The sequence below is a fragment of the Erpetoichthys calabaricus genome, chromosome 10, assembly GCF_900747795.2.
Source record: "Erpetoichthys calabaricus chromosome 10, fErpCal1.3, whole genome shotgun sequence".
Taxonomy (NCBI): domain Eukaryota; kingdom Metazoa; phylum Chordata; class Cladistia; order Polypteriformes; family Polypteridae; genus Erpetoichthys; species Erpetoichthys calabaricus.
Window position 1 is genome coordinate 35,291,173 of NC_041403.2, and position 24,113 is coordinate 35,315,285.

At 36.7% G+C, this 24,113-nt stretch overlaps 1 protein-coding gene across 2 annotated transcripts in view; it reads right to left on the reverse strand.

Moving 5' to 3' along the window:
• Positions 1–19,523, reverse strand: part of kif14 (kinesin family member 14) — a 48,492-nt gene extending 28,969 nt beyond the window's left edge. Inside the window, exons 1-8 of one of the 2 annotated variants that reach the window (XM_028811057.2) lie at positions 19,353–19,523; positions 10,599–11,848; positions 9,488–9,742; positions 8,771–8,858; positions 7,955–8,053; positions 7,710–7,762; positions 4,473–4,503; positions 4,275–4,382 (exon numbers count right to left, since the gene is read on the reverse strand). In XM_028811057.2, coding sequence (XP_028666890.1) covers positions 4,275–4,382; positions 4,473–4,503; positions 7,710–7,762; positions 7,955–8,053; positions 8,771–8,858; positions 9,488–9,742; positions 10,599–11,734 — 1,770 coding nt within the window. In that variant the 5' untranslated portion in view covers positions 11,735–11,848; positions 19,353–19,523. Of the gene's footprint in view, positions 1–4,274; positions 4,383–4,472; positions 4,504–7,709; positions 7,763–7,954; positions 8,054–8,770; positions 8,859–9,487; positions 9,743–10,598; positions 11,849–19,236 lie in introns of both variants that reach the window. The other variant, XM_028811056.2, reaches the window with a different exon arrangement.
• Between the last annotated feature and the right edge of the window lie 4,590 nt (positions 19,524–24,113).

Consider the following 24,113-nt stretch of genomic DNA (forward strand, 5'->3'; position numbering starts at 1 on the left):
TGAATCCATCCGTCACTCCTACCGCAGACCTCACCACCATCACACTTCCCTCGTATATATCCTGTACAACTCTTACGTACTTCTCAGCCACTCCCGACAATACAATACAATACCACAGCTCCTCTTGAGGCACCCTGTCATATGCTTTCTCCAGGTCCACAAAGACGCAATGCAACTCCTTCTGGCCTTCCCTAAACTTCTCCATCAACATCCTCAGAACAAACATTGCATCTGTGGTGCTCTTTCTTGGCATGAAACCATACAGCTGCTCACTAATCGTCACCTCACTTCTTAACCTAGCTTCCACTACTCTTTCCCATAACTTCATGCTGTGGCTCATCAATTTTATTCCCCTGTAGTTACTGAAGTCCTGCACATCCCCCTTATTCTTAAATATCGGCACCAGTACACTTCTTCTCCACTCCTCAGGCATCCTCTCACTTTCCAAGATTCCATTAAACAATCTGGTTAAAAACTCCACTGCCATCTCTCCTAAACACCTCCATGCTTCCATAGGTATGTCATCTGGACCAACGGCCTTTCCATTTTTCATCCTCTTCATAGCTGTCCTTACTTTCTCCTTGCTAATCCGTTGCACTTCCTGATTCACAAACAATTAGAATAACTCATCCCTATGAACTTATCAATTCTTTTCAGAGGTTGATTCCTATAGATCAGCAAAATCAATCTTACACATCCAGAATGTATAATTAATGTTGTTTTTGCCTGCATGTAGCACTTTGCATAAGTCTATATTAAACTTGATTTTACTTGAGTTTGCACAGTCCAGAGAATTGTCCCAGGTTTTCCAAGTTGTTTTCCCTCTCTTCTTATTTGTTCTTCTTCAAATTTTTCCTCATTGACTGGAGTCAAACTGGCAATTTTCCAGTCATTAGGATTTTATCTTACCTGAGGTAAAGTCTTAAATATGTGAAAAGGAGTGAAAGTAACCTCTTTCATTTATTTCAGTACTACTGGCAAAAACCTACTAGGCACAGGATTGATGCTAGTCTGTGTGTAACATACACAGTATTTCAGTTTATTTTTAACTTTTTCTTTTGTTCAAGAAATATGTATACTATTTTCAAAGTTTCTTTTTGCTTATAAACCTCCCCTGGGGCCTCATGTATAAATGGTGTGTATGCACAAAAATGTTGCGTAAGCCCGTTTCCACGCTCAAATCGCGATGTATAAAACCTAAACTTGGCATAAAGTCACGCACATTTCCACAGTAGCTCATACCCTGGCGTATGCAATTTCTCCTCTCAGTTTTCCAAACTGGCGGCACCCAGAGTCAAAGCAGTGCTACTGTTCCGGTGTGGTTTCCCTTTCTTTTCTAGATCCACATCCCTGAGGCGGCTTTATAAATACACTGAAATTAACCACATATTGTTTATTAGTTTAATACATCTGATTGTAATTAATTTGTAACAATATAATGGCCCATAGAATGGCCAAACTATTCTAAATAGTATAGCTGCTTTAGCGTTGTTACTCTCACTGCACCTTCTTCTTCTTTCAGCTGCTCCCATTAGGGGTTGCCAGAGCGGATCATCTTTTTCCATATTACTCTCACTGCACCACTCGGAATATTTACATCACTGTATCTGAGTAGGGAATCACAGCTCTATAGCAGATGATTGGAAAGAGAATTATCGGTATACAGCATCAAGCACACGCTGCCTCAGCCATGCTGTCTATTGAACTGCTCTCATACGGCAAACGCTTCAGAGCCTTTCCTCGTGGTTCAGAAACAGTTTCATCCCAAGAACTATAAATGTGCTCAATCAGTCCATCAAGTGCTCCTTGTAGAACGCTTTGTACTTATAAGTACAATTACCTCACTGTAAACTTGCGATACAGTTATAATATTGCACAACCTGAGCCACTTTATAAAGCGCGTATTTACATATGATGACGGTATCATTTTTAAGATGAAATGCAAGAAAATATGTTTATTATATTATACAGATAAAATGTTAACATCATTTAAATAATCTACATTGTTAATAATTAAACATGTGAGAACACGGTGCCGCAGCACTAGCGAGGAGCTGCCGCTCCATTCATGGATTGTTCCTGCCTCGCGCTGTATTCTTGCTGGGGCTGGCGCGATACTGGAAGGATAGATGGACAGAATAATTAAACATGTACTATGAAGATATTTCAATGTTCCTTAAAAGTTTTGAATAATCGGCGTTCTAAACTTACAGATGGCTTCACGTCTATTACAGAGCTGATTGTGTGGCGATTGGGTATTTGGAGAAAGAAAAGTAAGGACAGGAATTGGGGGTTAGTACGTCTGAAAGAGACAGTACTGCTGCAATAAATTATTTCATCGAAGGTTGCGCACGGCACAGCAAGCATCTTTCGTAAGGCAGGAACAATCACAGCACCACCGCGTTTCCATGTTTAATAACATGCTTTAACTCCTATCATCATGATAATGATATCAAGTATACATCTCAGTATTTTAATTATTCAGAGAGCTGTAATATCAAGAATGTAATGGATTCTGTGTCCTGTCGGAGGAAGAGAAAGCCCATTTAAGAAACATGTAGTGATTCACACACACAGAGCACATAGAAGATCGAATGCAAAACAAAGCATTTAACGTGCTACTTTAGTTACGATGGGATTTCAGAAACTAGTAAATTTAACGATTTTAAGATGAAGTTTATGATGTTCTACTTTAATGACAAAATAAACTACGTGATTAAAGTGGAAATTTCGAGATTAAAGTTGACATTTCGTGCTTTTTTCCCCACTGTGTGCCTATTTTTTTTCTCTGTACCCTAATAAGCTTTCATATGGACACTCAGACGGTTGGCTACTACTCGCCTTTTCACTATGACTTTGACATCTGACAACCTCTTTTATATTTCAGGCACTATGCGACTTTGTGAACTTGAGCTTTCGAGTTTCTCCGACACGCTATGTCACTCGATCAACTTCCTTTTGTTGATTATACCACTGTTTAAACCAACAAATAGGAAGTTTTTCCTTGCCTCCACTTGGTATTCGCTGAAATTCTTCTATTTTCCCCTGTGCTTTTGCCATTATCTTTTTACAGAAGGCTGAGCTTAAGGGCTATTTGTATTTATTTGCATATTCAAAGAGGCGTAATTCTGGGAGGAGTTGGGGCAGGACAGCAGGCGCGTGCACGTGTGTTACTTTTCACGCTGACCGGGATTTATGTAGCGGAAGAACATGGAAGTTGGTGTTCGCACAGATTTATGCATCTGGATTTTTTTGTGCATAAGAACATTTCCGCTTTTGTCCGTACGCCATGTTATAGTGTGAATTCTACGCACGGCGTTATACATGAGGCCCCTGGTGATTAAAATAGAGTAATAGGTAGTTTTGTTGGCATTTGTCATGGATTCCATTGCAACATCTTGGATGTTGTCCATTTTTCAAATGTCAATTGGCTTGCCAAAACCTCTTTTGAGGCTAGAAAGTCATTCTCTGTGATCTTACCAAATTCCTCATACAGAGTTCGTCTTTACTTCGCCATTCAGCTTTATCCCAAGCTCCACCTAAAATTCCTCAAGAGGCTTATTTCCTTTAATCTGACCCTCAATTTGTGCCCAACAGGTCCTTGGAATTCCACTATGAAAAACATGTACCACTTTTTGGGCACAGCTCATTGTAGCTCCCACCATTTATTGAGGTTATAAACAGGGCCTGGTGAAAGTCTTTATAACTGATGTGAGATATGATCCTCCTGAGGAAAGAGTTATTTCATCAAAAATATCTCCTGTGTGGCAAATCCAGAATAAGGCTAAGAATAGTGGTGAGACTATCTGTATCTGACCAACATTCTTCAGCTTCCAGAACCACTTCTGGCACTTTTGTCACTGGTTAGGAGACATTACATGTTACAAGAACCAGGTTCAATCATAAAGGTCTCATCCCTCCAAAACTGTCCCATTCACGCTCCTTACCTGAATTGTTTTGCACCTAAACTCATCTATCAACTTTCAAATGGTGATCCAACATGATGACTCTATGTGGCATATTTGGGCTGAACCTACACATACCGGGAAACAACACCCCTTTGCTTGGCTTCAGGAGTGTGTCCTGGTGTAGCCTTAATTATACCATTCTGTCACAATACATAAGAGAAGAACTGAAACCAAAGACTTATTTCATCTATGTCTTCACACGGTCTCATCACTTAAGAACACTTCAATGTATCTAGCAATTACAAAAACAGGCAGCCTTTTTTGCCAAATGGATCTAAGAAGATCCTATTATCAATAAACACTCACCTTAGTCTGAGTCATGACAAGAGTAAAGACAGAATGAGACCTTGAGCTCTTGTCATTCATTCCTGTAGCTGCTGTGGCTCGTTGTTTATTGCCAAGTTCAAGCCAACTCTGGAAAAAAATGTAGCCATGGAAAATGTCAGGAATCAGTATCTTTTCACAGTGAAAAAATATGGGCTCGGGATAAGTTTAAACACTTACTTGTATATCGGCATATGAGGTGACAACGTTCCTAGAACAAGAAATTACCAGCATTTAATTTTAAGCCAATGTTAATTTTCTTCGGAAAGCAAACCAAAATTAAAAATTTTAGTATCACTCACAACAATGAGGTATACATTATAAATAACATAGATGTTAGGTTTTATCAAATTAGATAGCATTCTTTTCTGAAAATTAAGAGAATATCAATTCCCAGGTAAAGTATTTCTTAAACGCAGTTCCATACTGCCACATTTTAAAAAAAACAGCACAAAGAGTATTTCCACCACCTTTTATAGTAATTAAAGGATATGTAACAAAAGTGCAGTGTTCAGTCTAATGTTTTTCCTTCTGATGTCAAGGAAGATGCTTTGCAATTCCACTACTTGCCAGTAAAGGTCACTGTATCTTTTTATTTTTTGAATATTTTATTGATTTAAGGCCTGCATTACAATACATAAATTTAAAAAAATTGTAAGATGTACAGCACCAAAGTCACATTAGATGTGTTCTTCCCCACCTCTTCAGACAGTAGAGAAAAAAATGATTTAATAGAATGCAACTAGTAAAAGATATTGAAACAAAAGTCCCCTTCCTTAATAAACAGCTTAGGCACATACCATTCAGGCTCTGTATGTACAGATCAACAGTTATATTTACATCATGGGCATTACATCAAGTCTTATCAATATGTGCAATGAAATACACCAAGGTGGCATCTTGCCTCCTCTCCTGTTCATGATTTTCATTGACAGGATATCAAGGGACAGCAAAGAAATTAACAGTAACCAGTTTTGGAACAAAACTACTGCATCTATGCCATTTGCTTATAGTGTTGTACTTCAACTTCATCATACTGTGATCTCCAGTGCATAATGTAATGGTTTGGAGCCAAGTGTGATGCAGCTTGGATAATAATCAGCACCCACTGAGATCAAGATCCTCTCCTGGAGAAGAGTGGTATGTTCTCTCCAAGTAAGTGGTAAGAAGCTGCTTGATGTGGAAGAATTCAAGTCATGAGTAAAGGTAGTGTTGATCATGAGACCAACCAACAGATTGCTGCAGTGGCAACAGTTTTGTGGGTTTTGTACCACACTATCGTGGTAAGCCTGGAGCTAAGTCCAAGAAAATGTTTTCCACTCATCTCCATCCTCACTTATAAACATGGAAACACACGCTCTGGGTAGTTACTAAAAGAATAAGTGGCCAAAATGAGATTGCTGTGTGGGGTTACTGGGTTCACTCCCTGTGATTCAAGTAGAATCTTATTAATAAAGTTTGCACTGTTGCTTCTCTAAATTGAGACAATCCAGTTGAGGTGGTTTGGATATACAATAAGAATGTCCCCTTGCCATTGTGGGACTGTGGGGGAAGAAATTCATGAAAATAGGGCTGCCTGATCAGCTCGGCTGGGTATATTGCTACCAGCGCAGGCAGGGAAAAATTATGATTGATAATCTTAAGTAAAATAGAAATTCTTTTTTCATTTTTTTAATGTAGGTTGGTTAGGATTCTTCTAATTGAACAACTTTTAGCTACACTCAGGTGGTTCGTCATGTGGTGGATGTGGCGACATGCTATCAGCGCATGATCCTGACCAAAAACAGTTTCAAGCCAAAATGACTTTAAAAAAAATCCCTAAACAGTATAATTATAATGCTGCTTTGTAATACACATATCAAAAATAATTTTTGAAGTTAAATAAAAATGGAAACCACGATAAACCATATTAAAAAATAAAGTATGTGTGAAAGATGACCTTTCAAAATATAACATATTATATATATAGTGTCACACACGTGCGCATGGGAGGCAGCTAAAGGGCTTGAGTGACGGCAGTTCTGAGGCATGCCGGGAGGTGGCAGAGTGCACTGACTCTTTTTCTCTTTCCTGTAGACCATTCCCGGGAGATTCCATCTGGCTCTCTTGACGTCACTTCCGGGACCGAGCCAATGGAAGGAGACCTTACCGGCTCCGGCCCCTGTGATGTCACGTCCGGGCTCGAACCAATGGCTAAAGAACATGGGCCTGATCCTTATGACCTCACTTCCTGTCTTCCCTTTTAAAAGCCTGCCCCTTTTCCCTATTTCCTCAGTCTTGTTTTGGACTCAGTTGTATGCACATCAGTGCTGTTTATTTGATAAAAAAACGACTTTGCAGCCAGGATACCATATTATACGGGTGGCTGCCCCAAACCTTTATCTGAGTATGTCTCGTTATTGTGACAATATATATATATGGCATAAGTATCAAATTTACCAAAACCATACCTCCAAATAATTAAATAATAAAAATCAGTATTTAATAATCAAGTCTTTCAAGTAATCAACCAATCTATCTGGTTCAGAGAGTCAGCAGAAGATGGCAAATTAGTGCAGTCTAAGTTCAGTTTCCATTTTTTCAGTGTCATCATGGACAACTGCAGTCTTTTTCACAGCAGATACCATTCCAGAAGTACCAGAAAAGCATACACTAAACCCAAGCTTACTATATCTTCTGCCTCTCAGGAAACAAAAACAAAACATAATGTTTGCTCCCATGATCCTCTACTCTCTGCATAACAGACAGTTGAAAACCTTATCAAGTGTAATGGCAGAACAGTACACATGTATCAAAATTCACTCTGCACTTTTCTTCTGTTTACAAACTAATTAGGTTTTTGTTGGTGAATTTTATGTATAAATTCTGTGTCCGTACTATATAATAGACATTTCCATAGTGGGGTGTGTTACATATATTAATATGCTTTGTTTGATTTTAAATACATAGCACTATGTCAAAATTGCATTAGAGTTTCTAATTAAATTTATGCTTTTCAACAAAATGCAAGTACGAAAAAATTTTTCCTAGTACTGAGATAATCTGCAGAGCAAAAAGAAGTGACCAGCATTATCCACTGAAGGATCATGGGAAGTCAAACCCCATTCTTATAGCACTGGACACAAAGCAGGATCCAGTCCTAAAGAACTATCAATTCATATGTGGGTCACACTGATACTTACGTCCAAATGTATTCATATATCCAGCCCTACAGGGCTATCACTTCATATGTGGGGAACACTGATTACTTATGTCCAAATGTATTCATATATCAGTTCAACTTTGAGTTGTTAAACAACTTAATCTGTTTTAGGGATGTGATTCGTTATATTGTGTTTTGAAAGTACAAAGTAAGCCTATGCAATCTATTGGGAAAGAATCATTTTCGTTCAAAGACACTTCATAAGTTTAACTTACGTTGATAGATCTGCCACATAAGGCCCAAAGACTGGATGCTCTCTAACACGAAGCTACAAAGAAAAAAAAAATATTTATGCAAAAATATATTTTTACTTCTGCAGCACTTGTTCAGAGATGCAAAGTTTGAACTCCTACTTTTAGCAAAAACTATATATATATATATATATTATATATATATATAAACAAACTTTTAACTATAATGTCAACAAGTCAAAAATAAATAATCTGTATATTGGACTTACTGGTTGCTTCTTTTGTCCACTTTCATCCTTCACAACCAGCAAATCATGAATTTTTTCATTATAGACTTCAAAGTAGCTCATTTCAAGATTAACAGAAACCTAATCAGAAAGAGAGGAAATTTCAAAATTAACCTTTTTTATGCATCATAACTACAGTAATTCTTATATTTATGACCAAACGTTCTGTTTTGAAAATACATAAAATAATAAATCTCAAACCCATGTATTCTGGTGTAGGGTCACAGAGTGAAGCCTATAATGGTGGCACTGAGTGCAAAGAACCTGTCTGGGACAGGCTGCAGTCCTGTATACACCCACAAAAATCCTGTTTAGAGTCACCAATTAAACTAAAACAACATGTGTTTGGAGATGTGGGAAGAACCCCAGAGTACACAGAGGGAAACATATGAACACATGGAGAGAATGTGCCAACTCCAAACATACACAATTGAATGAACCATTCAAACACTGGATGCTAGATTGAAGCAGAAGCACCAAACATTGCGCTACCATGCTACCCTAAGAAAATGCACATAAAAGTAAATCTGTCTAACAGTCTGAATTATGGAACCAATAATAATTCACAACCACATGAAAAAAATAGACAAACAAAGGTAAAGAAAAGGTAAAATCTGAATGTTTTCAGTATAGATCTAAAACAATAAACAAAATAAAGCAGTCCTCTTTACTGAAACATCTGAGCTTTAAATAAAAAAATAAATAAAACTTTATATTGATATTTTCTCATAACAGTGTGAAAAAGCAGCAAAGTGGCTTTATATTATATTTATAGAGAAACATAAAAAGGAAAATTACTTGTTTAGTATTGGAGTTTTTCATTCTGCCAAACAAGTTTTCACAAAAGCGTGGAGTCACTCCTTCTTCGTCAGTGAAACCCATCATTCTGTATTTGACAATAATCAAAATTAATAGAAGATATCCGGTCATTGGATACAAAAGTATATGACCCCTTAAAACAGCTTATTATAACACCACAGACATAAAAATGAATTGCTACACACTGAGAACTCTGCAATAAGTTTGAAGACCTTTATCATATTCCTCCAATCCCATCAACTTTCATCTACACAATCACCAAACACTGGAAAACCATTTGGTAAAGTGGAAATACAATCTTGGTATGCTGGGTTGAAATGCGGTTTTCTGAATTGAAATGTGGTTTTCTTTTAGCTTTAACTAAATGTTTTCATACTGTTTCCTATATATGTACTACATGTTTATGTACTTTAAAATGTAATTTAAATATCACTTGAGTGTATGTGTATATGTTTCTGCACTTATTTTGGTTTCATGTTATTTTGCCTTAAGAAATTATTTTACCTTAACTACACCATAAATGTATATATCAGCATTGCTCTGCTGTGGTGAACAAAGTACACCATATCTAAATTAACTCACTGAATTGTACTACAAGAACATGCTGAACAATTTCTGCTTGAATTTTTCATAAAAGACCGCTCTGCCTTTATCAGCTAAAATCTGTGAGGCTAAGGCTAGGAACCAAAGACTTACGTGTAAGACTTTCCAGAACCAGTCTGGCCGTATGCAAAGATGCAGGTGTTATATCCTTCAAATGCCCAGTTCAACAGAGGTTGAGCCAACTTTTCATACACAGTGCTCTGACTTGCAAAATTTGGATGGGACTTATCAAAAGAATAAAAAGACAAATCATAAACAAAGGAATGGGATTGTTTAGAGTCTGGATGATGAACAATGATCTCCTCTCCTTCAACGAAAATCACCTGCTTGGCACTTTCCATCTTCTCTCTATTAAATAACAGAAATATGTTTAGTTAATAACTGTATCTTAAAAATAATTTCACTCATTACAGACCTTTTTATTAGTGCAGTGAATCTATATAAAATTGGACCGTGTTCTAGAATAAAAGGATTGTGGTCTTAATAATGGAAGGAGTGTGTGTGCAGCACGAATCCAGTGAGTAAAGCTTCTTAGCATATTGCTCTAAAGAGATGGGCCACCCAAAATACAGACTCCATTAAAAGTTCAGCCAAGACCATACAGGAACTGACCCAAAAAAGGGATACCAAGACCTAACCATAGAGTCAGCTGTGGGAGTACTGGCCTGGCCAAACCGCCCATATAACCAGGACAGGTTCAGCCTGAGGAATTTGTATAAAATGTTGTGTGGGCCCACAAACCCACAAGAAGAAGGGATGGGACTATATGTATTGCAAGTTTAGTAATAGATACAAACAGAACAAATTTAAACTAAACTAGATTTTAGTAATAAAAAATGGCTTTTCCAAAATGAAAACAAATGAAAGAGTTTGAGCAGGGGTCAATCCAGAAAACAACTGAGGGACTGACTCTGTCGACGACAGGAATGTCCATAATCAGTTGGAGGTAACAAAGTATAATCTGCCCCAGCCTTTCAAATAGTAAAATGGTTTACTTAACATGAGATAGAGCTGGTAAACATTCAATAAACTATATTTGAACTATATTATCTATTCTCACATAAGTGCAGGTGTATTAGTGTGGCATACTGCATCATGCCATTGATACAAAAAACAACTTTGTAGCACATGGACATTTGGGCATTGTGTGTGCTGTAATTTAGATTAATTTTTAGATGCACGTTTTTTTTGGTTGAATACTTACCGGTTATTAAAAGGTCTCACTCTTACAGCAACTGTGACTGCACTGTTTTCTGTCTTCAGATTGTCACGGGCAACAGTTCTGGTCTGCTGGGACACATCTTCATTAACTAGAACTCCTTTTCCAGGTGTGCCTTGACTAGACGTTATCATGTCTCTGCCCTGAGTCAATGAATTCCATCCAGCAGTTCTCTTACTTTGAGTAGTTTCTTGAAGACAGGGTCCAAAGTTTTTAGCTAGGGTTTTAACTGGGACTCGGTCATTTTGAGAAGGAGTGCGAGACTTGGAATGGAGAATCGCACTCTGTCTATTAGCCTTGCCTGGTGTTCTTGATCTCTCTATACTTCTGGAATTCAGATTGGTCCCTTTATCAGAATTCTGTTTGGATATTTTTTCATTTGTCTCTTTAGCATTTGGCGTTGCAACTGTTGTTTTTTTTGCAGGTGTTGAGAAAACTCTAACAATACTTTCAATTTTGCATTTTTCACCATTTTCCATACCCAAGTCTGTGATAACTGCCCGAGACATTTTTAATGCTTTTTCCTCTCTGGGCTCACGTGAATTGCTATCCACTCGAAGAGCAGCTCTATTTACTATACCCTTAATTGATGGACCCTGAAAGCTTCCTGAGCGTTGTACCAAAACACTGCTGATCTGCACACCTGAATTTGTTGTAGCCGCCAACTTACTCTTTGCTGGCTGTACCAAATTTGAAATCTCATTAGGTTTGTCATTGGTTACTTCCTCTTTACCTTCATTGGTTTTGTCTGTAAAACCCATCCTTGTTCTTCGTTGCAGACTCAATTTTTTTTCTGGCACTTTAATTTCATTTTCAGAAGTCACATCCATGCAAACTGGGGCACCTTTGCTCCCCATTTTCCTTTTCTGCAGCATCAATCTCTCTTCTACCTTGGGTTTTTCAACTGTTACACCCAACTTCTTAGTGGCTGAAATTACATAGGTCGTATTCATTTCTTTCTGTGTTGATTCAGTATGTTTGAAAGACTCCGGCTGCTGATATTGGGTAACAGACATATCTTTGTTTTCTTTACATATGTCGGTCAACTGATTCATTTTGGGAAGCTCAACACGCTTAAAGATCGCTGTGTGATTTCTAGTTGGAGTAGCATTGATGGACATATCTTATTTTTCGTTATCTGCAACAAGGTGTAATTAAAACTTAAGCAATCAGAGTTCATGAATTTTTCTCATCTGCATGCTAATTGTAAAACACTGCAAAATACATAACAATCCCTAGAAAAAGAAAAGAGGTAAAAAAAAATTTAGAGCAGTAGATCATAAACTTAAACAAAATGATGTTCTACTTAATTAAATTCAAATAAGTTTACAGCAAATTAAAACTTCAGCATAATAAATTATTCTATCAGCTCACCCAAATAAACTAATACACTTTGCTCTAATTTATTGGCTTGAGGTTAGAATTTTCACTTCAAGTTATAATGGCCATTATAACTTGTGTTGCATTATCATATGCATCCGAATATAAAAGTTAAATGCTTTCAGATATAAGATTACCTAACCTGCACATCTCTGAGTGTTGACAATTCCCAATTGTAAATTGATCACTGTGCGAGAGGGGGTGTCTACATGAGTGGCCCTGCAGTGAACTGGCACCCAGTCCAGGATGTTTCCTGCCTTGTGCCTAATGCTGTCAGGACAGACCCTGCCACCCCGTGACTCTGAATTGAATTAAATGGCTTTGGGAACGTTAAGTCCATCTTTAAATAAAATTTACCTTTAATTGTACTTTTTTCAAAGTTTTCTTTATGTTAAATACCAGCTGAAATTATTGGAATACAACTTAGAGCAACTTAATAGACCTTTTTGTGTCTAAGTGTGCTGGAATGGGATTGTTTCAAGTTCATCTCCTCAACTGTTAAGTAGCACTGCCCACTGAAATTTAACAAATGCAATTTCCATTTAAGCTAATGTATAACTACTTGTAAATGTGAAAGCCAGTAAAAATATTTTTGTACCAGCAGCATAATGTTATTATCCCTGCAGTAACACAGACAGTCTGGCTCTGCAAGTATTAAACATCTATTATTATTTAACTAGTTTTCTTCTAAAATATCATGCATTGAAAGATCAGATATTTGATACTTTTACTGTGAATTACATTGTTTTACTTTATAAAGCAACTACTGATGGTATGCCACAAGAAGGGTGGTCTATAAATTACAGACTGATTGACTGACAGATTGATGTATACAGTGGAAAGCCAAATATTATTGAATGGTACAAGAAAGAATATTTTTCAAGGTAATTTCTTTATCTAACAGTACAACGATAAAGAACCCTAAATATGACAGAATTAATCTAAATATTTTACAACCCAATTATCCAATTCCAAATTGCAGGGTCTGTAACAGAAAAATAAAACGTATTCTTGCTTGTTTTATTATTTCTGTGTGAATTTGTTTTGGGTGTGTTTGTTCTGTTTAACTAAAATATACTGCACCCCGTACATTACCAAGAGAGTGGTGAGATGAATACAATTAATACTTTTTACTTTGTTTTCAATAAAATCTTATATATAAGATGATACCCTTTAGATATAGTATATATCAATCACCTTTAATCTGTTTAACTATTTTGGGAGCTTTACAAATACAAAGACTGAGCAATGTTAAGATTCTGGTATTTATCGGTACGCTTATTGGTGTAAACTAATGAGCTTCTTGACTCTGTTATGCAAATCATCTTAAATTAACTTACTTAAGGTCACTGCTTTGTTATATTTCTCAGTCCTGTCATAGAGAACTCGCCTGTTAAAATGACAGGTCTCCAGCAAGCTTGTGTAATAAAGCAGATGAGGCTATATGTAACTCAAGTTTTATTATTCTTTATTTAAGTTCCAATTTAAAGTACACCAGTTAATCTAACAAGTAGATCTTCTGGATGGGAAATTACCAAATATCACCCTGAAGATTACTCCAAATCTGTATCAAGACAGTTCTTATAATACTGTGTTAAAACAGAAAGCACACCAAATATAATTGACTACATTCATCCTAATCCCAGTTTCAACTACTTTATTCAGTTTCATGGTAATGTTAAAAAAATGACACTGACTGAGCAATATGTAAATGCACTGGCTGTATGTATATTATTCAATTTTTAGGTCATGCCTTATAAAAATAAGGCATGGTTTGTGGAATAGACTAATGGCTGAGAGGCTGGGCATGTGACCACAAGTCTAGTGCTGGCTAGAAATGATCATTAATGTACTAAATATATAATTATTTCCAAAAGCAGAAGTTTTCAATCAAGAGTTATATTCAGGGCCAAAGTAATTGTTAATGGCATTAATGAGAAGGGAGAAGTAAAGTTATCATCCTCTAAAAGGATGGTCTGGAAAACATTTGCAGTATAGCTGTTCTGAACCTATCCATATTACACTGAATCTTTTATTTATATATATATATATATATATATATATATATACAGTGCATCCGGAAAGTATTCACAGCGCATCACTTTTTCCACATTTTGTTATGTTACAGCCTTATTCCAAAATGGATTAAATTCATTTTTTTCCTCAGAATTCTACACACAACACCCCATAATGACAACGTGAAAAAAGTTTACTTGAGGTTTTTGCAAAGTTATTAAAAATAAAAAAAATTGAGAAAGCACATGTCCATAAGTATTCACAGCCTTTGCCATGAAGCTCAAAATTGAGCTCAGGTGCATCCTGTTTCCCCTGATCATCCTTGAGATGTTTCTGCAGCTTCATTGGAGTCCACCTTGTGGTAAATTCAGTTGACTGGACATGATTTGGAAAGGCACACACCTGTCTATAGAAGGTCCCACAGTTGACAGTTCATGTCAGAGCACAAACCAAGCATGAAGTCAAAGGAATTGTCTGTAGACATCCGAGACAGGATTTTCTCGAGGCACAAATCTTGGGAAGGTTACAGAAAAATTTCTGCTGCTTTGAAGGTCCCAATGAGCACAGTGGCCTCCATCATCCGTAAGTGGAAGAAGTTCGAAACCACCAGGACTCTTCCTACAGATGGCCGGCCATCTAAACTGATCGATCGGGGGAGAAGGGCCTTAGTCAGGGAGGTGACCAAGAACCCGATGGTCACTCTGTCAGACCTCCAGAGGTCCTCTGTGGAGAGAGGAGAACCTTCCAGAAGGACAACCATCTCTGCAGCAATCCACCAATCAGGCCTGTATGGTAGAGTGGCCAGACAGAAGCCACTCCTTAGTAAAGGGCACATGGCAGCCTGCCTGGAGTTTGCCAAAAGGCACCTGAGGGACTCTCAGACCATGAGAAAGAAAATTATCTGGTCTGATGTGACAAAGATTGAACTCTTTGGTGTGAATGCCAGGCGTCACGTTTGGAGGAAACCAGGCACTGCTCATCACCAGGCCAATACCATCTCTACAGTGAAGCATGGTGGTGGCAGCATCATGCTGTGGGGATGTTTTTCAGTGGCAGGAACTGGGAGACTAGTCAGGATAAAGGGAAAGATGACTACAGCAATGTACAGAGACATCCTGGATGAAAACCTGCTCCAGAGCGCTCTTGACCTCAGACTGGGGTGACGGTTTATCTTTCAGCAGGACAACGACCCTAAGCACACAGCCAAGATATCAAAGGAGTGGCTTCAGGACAACTCTGTGAATGTCCTTGAATGGCCCTGCCAGATCCCAGACTTGAATCCGATTGAACATCTCTGGAGAGATCTTAAAATGGCTGTGCACCGACGCTTCCCATCCAACCTGATGGAGCTTGAGAGGTGCTGCAAAGAGGAATGGGTGAAACTGGCCAAGGATAGGTGTGCCAAGCTTGTGGCATCATATTCAAAAAGACTTGAGGCTGGAATTGCTGCCAAAGGTGCATCGACAAAGTACTGAGCAAAGGCTGTGAATACTTATGGACATGGGATTTCTCAGTTTTTTTATTTTTAATAAATTTGCAAAAACCTCAAGTAAACTTTTTTCACATTGTCATTATGGGGTGTTGTGTGTAGAATTCTGAGGAAAAAAATGAATTTAATCCATTTTGGAATAAGGCTGTAACATAACAAAATGTGGGAAAAGTGATGCGCTGTGAATACTTTCCGGATGCACTGTATATATACAGTATATATATATATATATATATATATATATATATATATATATATATTATATTATATATATATTTGCAGCTGGAGATCCACAAAGGGAGAAAAAATGAATCACGTATCATAAAGTAGTTTTTATTCCTGAGCTTTCAACCCCTGCCAGGGGTCTTCATCAGAGGAGAATACTTAGACTTACAAGAATCGAAGGCAATATATAGCAAAAAATTATGTGGGGTAGAGGTGGCTAAGTCAGTGTGATCGGGTGGTGGTGGGGGGGGGGTTCTTATTGGGTGTTAAGTCTTGTTTATTATGAAAATCTTCTTCTTAAGTTTGCATATACTGGATTTTTGTCCAAGTGTCTGTTGATGGCGTTCTCATTTGATAACCAAGATTCGGCCACCTCTCTGGCACTTTTAGTACTGGCCTTGAATTTTACTTGTACATTGTCCCAGTTAAATGTATGTCCTGTTGATTTAGTATGTGTATAGATCAATGATAGTGAGTCCTTTCTTTTGACAGCATTTCGATGTTCCTGTATACGTGTTGCGATTCTTTTTGAAGTTTGTCCTATGTATACCGCTGAGCAAGAACTGCATGGAATGCTATAACCCCTGGCAGGGTGATACGTGATTCATTTTTTCTCCCTTTGTGGATCTCCAGCTGCAAATATGTAAACCGTATCACAGACCTTCTCTTCCATATTATATATATATATATATATATATATATATATATATATATATATATATATATATATATATACACACACACACACACACACACACACACATACACACCCACACACACATACAGTACATACATTAAAATGCATAGTGCATGGAGATTGCCTTTTTCAGATCTATACTTTCATTCACTTACAGAATACATTTAAATATTGTTGTTATTAACTGTTTACATAAGTTAAAAATATGCAGATAATTCATCAAGTTATAAACTTGTGTCCAGTTTAATGATTTGTATTTTGGTCCGAAATGCAGTAAAAATGTTTCTTTAAAGCCACAAAAAATGTACAAAGAAGAGGAAACCATTCTGTAGTGTTAGTTTTTCTAGCATAGCTTAAATCAAAGAATCTTAAGTCTAGTTACTAATTACAAAGGCAATATAAAGTAACATACTGGACTTCAAAAAATAAGGCTTCTAGTTCAAAGCCTCTGACGCACTGCACCTCCATGAGAAAGTCACTCAACAAGGCCATGTTCCAAATGTGAAACCATTTGTAAGGTTTGAATTTTGGTGTGGGGTTGCAGTATTTGCTCCAGTTTACATAATAAAGCAGGAAAAACCCACTTATCTTTGAAGGCAAAAAAATACACTTTTGCTATTGCCAATTTTATCCCACTATGGAAATAGTTCAGAAATTAAAATACTTGATTTATGCATGCTTTGATATGTAAGCAATCAACTGGGAATTGTCATCATCGTTATTTTAAATGGGGATTTCCTGATGTAGGACAAGTGTTAGTAAGTCCTTAGTGTTTTGTTTTTATTTATACACAATATACATACTGTATATACACACACACATATAATTATATATATATATATATATTACACAGTATATATATACACACACACACACACACACACACACACACATACTTCCCTTACTTTCTGTTTATAATGCTTCTTTGAGTTCTATGTGACACATTTTTGTGACATGTTCCCATTTCTGATCAATAATAAGAAGTTGATTAAAAAAGTAAAAAAAAATAAAAAATAAAAAAACTAGCTAACGTCTTCATCATATATTGACACAAACATACTGTAAATCACACAACAGTAAACATCATAAACTTAGTAACCTAAACAAAGTAACATATTGACAGAAACATCTTAATCGTGTGTTGTTTAACAACTTAACAGAAAATGCCAGTGAATTTTTTTTAAAAACAATGTAGTTATGTGTACATCGTTAGATAAATCCTAGTCACCTTAATCATATTACTATCTACAGCTCCAACAATGAAATAAGGTCAAGAAAAAATAAAATCCCCCCAATTTGATTTTACTTGGGGAAACCCACAAATGACATTCAGGCCCTTGTTTAGTTAATTTGCTTTATTTTTAAATGCTACCAATACAAAAGAATTGTTTTTTTCATACTTGCTATCAGTAAACATATAATACATACTGTATAATAAATGATATACGTAATAAATGATACTGTACCATAATTACCACAACTAATACCAAATCATTCATTATAGTAAAATCTATACTTTTCAGAAGTCCTTCACTATGCATCATCCTCTAAACAGTCTTGGGTGATGGTACCTGCCAAATTTAGAAATGGATGAATAACATTCATATTTCCTAGTTCCTTTAAAGATACTGTCCATGTTAACAAGGATGAGTTTTTTATTAATATCCTATTGCAATATCCAAAACAGGACACTGCAAAAATAAAATACAAATATTATGCTTAATCATAAAAAAAAATAAAAAAAAAAAATTAAGAAAAAAGTACACATTCAAAACAGCATTACACAAAATTATCGAAACCCATGTACCGTAATTCAATTCAGGGTTGCAAGACATCAGAGACTATGCCATCACCAATAAGCACAAGGCAAGAAACAACCTTAGACAAGGCAGTTGTCCATCACAGCGCAAAACGCATACACAGCCGTAGGCATAATCATACAGGGGCCAAATTACAATTATTAATTAAACTAATTTACACATTTCTAGTGATACTAGAAAGAAAATCCAAAGACTTAAAGAAAACTCCACACTAGCACTGGGAGAACAAGCAGGATCCACATGTACAACAATTAGGACTCAGTGCTACCGTCCCCATTAACAGCATATGTCAAATTAATTTTTTTTCCAAAAAGATGTAAAGGCCCACAGCTATACGATGAGAGAGTGATAAAATAATGCCTTAATTGTTGATGACCTTTAAACAAGAAACATTTTCATCTTTAGCCTTTCTGATAGAGTGCGTACTTATTATCCAAAAAACACTCTTTAGAAAATTGAAACTGGGCTTACATTGGATATCACTACACAATACGTGAACACTACAACTGGATCCACCGTTAGCTAAGTTATGTTACTTGCCTACCATTTAGTTCTGTCGTTTGTTTTACAAAACAGTGTATCCCTGGAAAAATAACAACTAATCATAAACGTGTACCAGTCCGTCACAAAGGTCTCACTCACTGTTTAGATGTTAAGATCATGTTAACCTGCAAGGTACTTTGAGTGTGGGAAGAATAAGCTGTTACCCGAAGAAAACACCAAGTGACCCAGACGGGGAGTGAACACATGTGTATGGAACTGCAAGACAACATTACTAACCACTACGCCACCGTGTAGCACCCACGATAAACCATTGAGACCAAGCATATTTGAACAACATGTTGTAAAGTGCAGTTTCATAAAAAAAACCGATACGTCAGCGCGCACTGAATTCGCTATGCAATGGCAAAAAATGTCAATAATGCTTCGACGTCCTTTTACGTTGTATACACGTTGCTTACATTAGACAGTTGTCATTCATTAGTGAACACTTACATTAAATGGATCTGGTCCTGGCACGCTACTGGGCTAACGTCTCCACGCGCTGCAAAAAAAGCGATCTCTATCATTTACACATTTATGTTTGGTTCGTTGCTAAACAAAAAAAGTACCTTTGCTTTGAGCCTTCTTCTGTAACGCCCGAAAACCTACAGTTACCAAATGAGTTAGAAAATATTATATTTCCTAGGCGTTCACGGCACCTTGCCATTATCGACCCGCCTCCAACTTTCGAAATGCGCCCACACTTGTGATTGGATAGAGCGACAGTACGTCATTACATTGCGACTCAAAGAATCCCAATACCGTTTCCGTAAACAAAACCGAACTATAGCGTGACTGTCTCGCGTTTAAAATATTATTTGCTTATAGGCTTAGTTAAGTAGAATATGTATGTGGTATTGTTATTATTAGATCTCTCGTCTTTGAAGCGAATCCATTTTTCTTCCAATTAATTTCTGTTGGACTTTACAGACTGAACCCGGGCTCAGGACAGCAAATGGCCCTTAACGAGGAGGTTTTGCTAAGATGGTATCTCAATGCACAAATAGCATTCGTACTCTTTTCAATATCTTCTTTTCGCTCTAGAATTAGCTGGTGTCGGGGATGACTCCACCCCAGTCACCATAGTGGCAAAGCAGACCAATCTTCAACTCAGAATTCATTCCTTAAAAATACATATATACACACACACTACCAGTGAAAAATCTGGACACACCCAGAAATTTTCATGTTTTCGCAGTAGTTGATGGCTTTTTAATGAAGTTATCATTAAAATGATTTAAATATATACCTAATAATTACTAATGTTTTAAATGGCTATTACTGCTTTAAATAACTTATTTTTAATTTATTATTCACATTGGACAGCAAAGCCCTATTTTCAGCAGCCATTCCTTTACTGCTCTAATGGTCAACTCCCTTACTTATCCGTAATTAGACTTGTTTAATACTATTTGGTTATTAGAGAACGTTTTCCAATTTAATTAGCGCGCTGAAACCTGTTATTCTGTTTACATGTATTGCAAGATACTCATTGTAAAGATCAGTTCTGGGTTCTAATGTAGTCAAAATGAAAGAAACCGCTTTGTCAAGGAACGTGCTTATTATTGTTTTTTGTGTGATTTTCTTTTTTTTTTGGCAAAACGATTGTCAATACACTGAAGATTTCCTGCAATGGTGTCTGTGATTGTCTGGGGAGTAGAGGTCAAACTGGATCTAACCAGGATAGAATATGAGGATAAATAATATATTTGTGTCTGTAGTTTAAGAAACAAACTCCTTACAGGTACTCCAGTTCCTTCTACCTTAAATACAAGTAACTTACCAGTGTCCTCTTCAACAAAGAAAAGATCAGTCCAAGATGCTGGCCTAAGAGGCAGAGTTTCAAAGGAAAAAGCTATGTATGAAACTGCCAAGTAAAAAGAAAAGATTGTGTAAACCTTGGACGGAAGATGTCTTAGAAAAGCATATTATGGCAAATATCCTGGAGTTGTCTTTTCTCTGTTGCAGATGAGACTACCATTTTGCCGTGTATTTAAAGAAGAAGCCTTCTAAGGACCTGTAAGGCATTTATTTGTTTCTCAAACTACAGATTCTGATGTCCTTATCCTCTTATGCCACTGTCCATCTGGTACTTCTTCTTCTGGTTGGATGAATTTTGCCACCTTCTCTTAAGACAGTAATGGACACCTTTTCATGAAATCTTCAGTTTTTAGACAATTTTTCCCATGGGATAACCTGCAATCTGGGGGGAAAAAAAACAATATGTTTCATTTGGCCATTTTTCAACCCAGAACCGAATTTTAGGAACGCTAGTGCCCACAACCCAACTGAAAGTAATAAGAGGTTCCAGTGGTGCTAATGCAATTACAAAGGTATCTCTAATAACCAATTATCATGTATACATGTCTAATTAAGGATAAATTATGGGAGTTGACCATTAGGACACTGAAGGAATGGTTGCTGAAAATGGGGCTTTGAAGTCATATGTGAACAATAAATTAAAATTCAGTCATTTCAAGCACTAGTTGCCATTAGCAACACTGGTAATGTATTGGCTATATTTGTAAATCAATGATATTACGATTAAAACAAATCTAATAATTTCTATCAAAAACAAACATTTTTGGGTCTCCAGACTTTTGGCTGGTTAATTCAATTTCCTTTCAATATTCCAAATTTTCTCTAACATTCCCATAACATGCAGGCTAGTTGATCCTGGCCTGCTATTGGTGTGGCAACATGAATGTGCTTTTCAACTGACTGGTAGCTCCATCCTAGTCTGGATCTTGCTTTATGGGATTGGTGACTGTTAGGTTCCATTATATGATAAACTGTTTTCTCTCATTTTACATGAAAACATGAGATTAAACAATTTTTTGGCCATCTCTACAAAGCACAAGGTAAGTAACATTTAAACAAAACACTGTTTTTGGGTTGAGCATTCCTTTAATGGCACTTTATTGGGTTGTGTGGTTCCTCACAGGACCATTGCTCGATAAAGAACAATTTAATTCTGGAAAGGGTTCTTCGCATATGAAATTGGTTCTTTAATATGGGGACCAAAACTGCACACAATACTCCAGGTGAGTCCTCACAAGGTGTTATATAGCTTAAGCATAATCTCCCTTGATTTGTACTCTACACATTGGGCTATGTAAATTAACATACTATTATCCTACTTGATCACTTCTGTACACAGAAACAAACTACAGGGTAGCAGTTAATCCAGAAAGGAATGCCCCAGTGATCATAGGGCAAATTTATGCACAACCCATACTAACTCATATTAAGCCAATTGAGAGTCAATCAAGCCTTTGATATTAAAAAGAAACCCATAGAGGCACAGCAAATTAGTAGATTACCCACAGACAGTGAGCAAGCCAGGAATCAAATCTAGAACCCTGGTGCTGTGAAGCAGCACTGCTAGCTGGTCTGTCGATCACATATATTTTGTATTGCTGCAAACAGTTTTCATAATAACAAATTGGAGTACTCACATTTAACACATACCGTTCTGAAGTTAAATATAACAAATATATTAAAATATATGTACATAAGATAATTCAAAGTAATTTAATTGTAAAGTATTGTGTTAAATACATTGTATAATAAAGGCATCAATAAACAAAAAAAAAAAAAGAATTACAGTATAAGGCAAATTTATCTTACGATTGCAAAGGCTGCTGTTCTTGTAGTCTTCCAGAATTTTATTTTGAAACCCTTATTTCCTAGTTTAAGGGGTATATGTGAAGATGTGTATGTGTTTTTATTAAATAGACACCCAGTGTGTTTAAACATAAAATAGTTTATTAAATATATCCACTAGGGGGCAGCAGTCTCTAAATCCAGTACTGTTAGCTGCTTAAGGTTTCAAGTACCCAACCCCACTCTTAGTTTTTTTAACATTTTATTGTTACACTTTAAAATATTTCTTTTAACTGTGTTTACCATCATGATTGATGAAAATATTTTATAATGCCAAAGTGAAAATGTCCATCCATATTCTGGCCTGCTAAATCCACTCCACGGCCACTGGAAGTTCAGGCCTTTTGAAGCAAAAACATCCCTTAATTGACAAACTGTTCATCTCAGTATAAACGCACGCTCATTCTGGACAAATCAGAGTCAGTAAACAGTCTAACAAGAATATGTTTTAGGGATGTTCTGTTGGGGAAGAAACTGAAGAAAACCCCATTCAGATAAAAATACAGCATAAAAACCTATAAACACTGATGGGGCTAGAATTTGAAACCATTCTCAAAACGATGTGAGACAGCAGCTCTAACCAATGTGTCACCTTGCCAACCAGAATTATAGCAATGCTTCTAAATTATTTCTAAATAACTAGCAATGTTACCCATCTTCAGCAGTGACATTTCATAAAACAATGGGCATCAGTTATAGTGACATAAGTTCATTGGATGTATCAGAAGTACTAAGTAACTAAGTACTTTTCTGTATACAGTATTTGTAAGGTTTTTACCAAAGGCTAATATTTTTGGCAGGCAGTGTGTTGTAATAATTAAGGCTTTGGACCTAGAACTTCAAACTCTGAGGTTGTCATTTTAAACTCCACTTCTGACACTGTGACCATGAGCAAGTTACTGCACCTACCTGTGCTACAAATGGAAAAGCAAACAAAATGTAACCAACTGCATCTCAGATGTTGTAAGCTGCCTTGGACAAAGGTGTCAGTGAAGTAACAATATTATTATTAGGTCACTGGAACTCCTTACTCTTGAAAATGCTGGACACAATTGTCCACAAACGACAATTGTCCACATTCCTGCATTAGATCAATTCCTTTTCCTAATGACTTGGATTTTGGTGATAGTCATTGCAAAACAAAATTTTACAGGAAAGTTTATTCTTTTGAATCAAAATGAGTAATAGGTAGGCATCATGTGAAATCTGAGTATATATTATTGTCATTATTAGATATTTACAATTTTCACTTATTTACATCATTCACTCAGGTACAGTAATCCCTCCTCCATCGCGGGGGTTGCGTTCCAGACCCCCCCGCGAAAGGTGAAAATCCGCGAAGTAGAAACCATATGTTTATATGGTTATTTTTATATTGTCATGCTTGGGTCACAGATTTGCACAGAAACACAGGAGGATGTAGAGAAACAGGAATGTTATTCAAACACTGCAAACAAACATTTGTCTCTTTTTCAAAAGTTTAAACTGTGCTCCATGACAAGACAGAGATGACAGTTCCATCTTACAATTAAAAGAATGCAAACATATCTTCTTCTTCAAAGGAGTGCGCATCAGGAGCGGAGAATGTCAGAGAGAGACAGAAAAGCAAACAAATCAATAGGGCTGTTTGGCTTTTAAGTATGCGAAGCACCGCGGCACAAAGC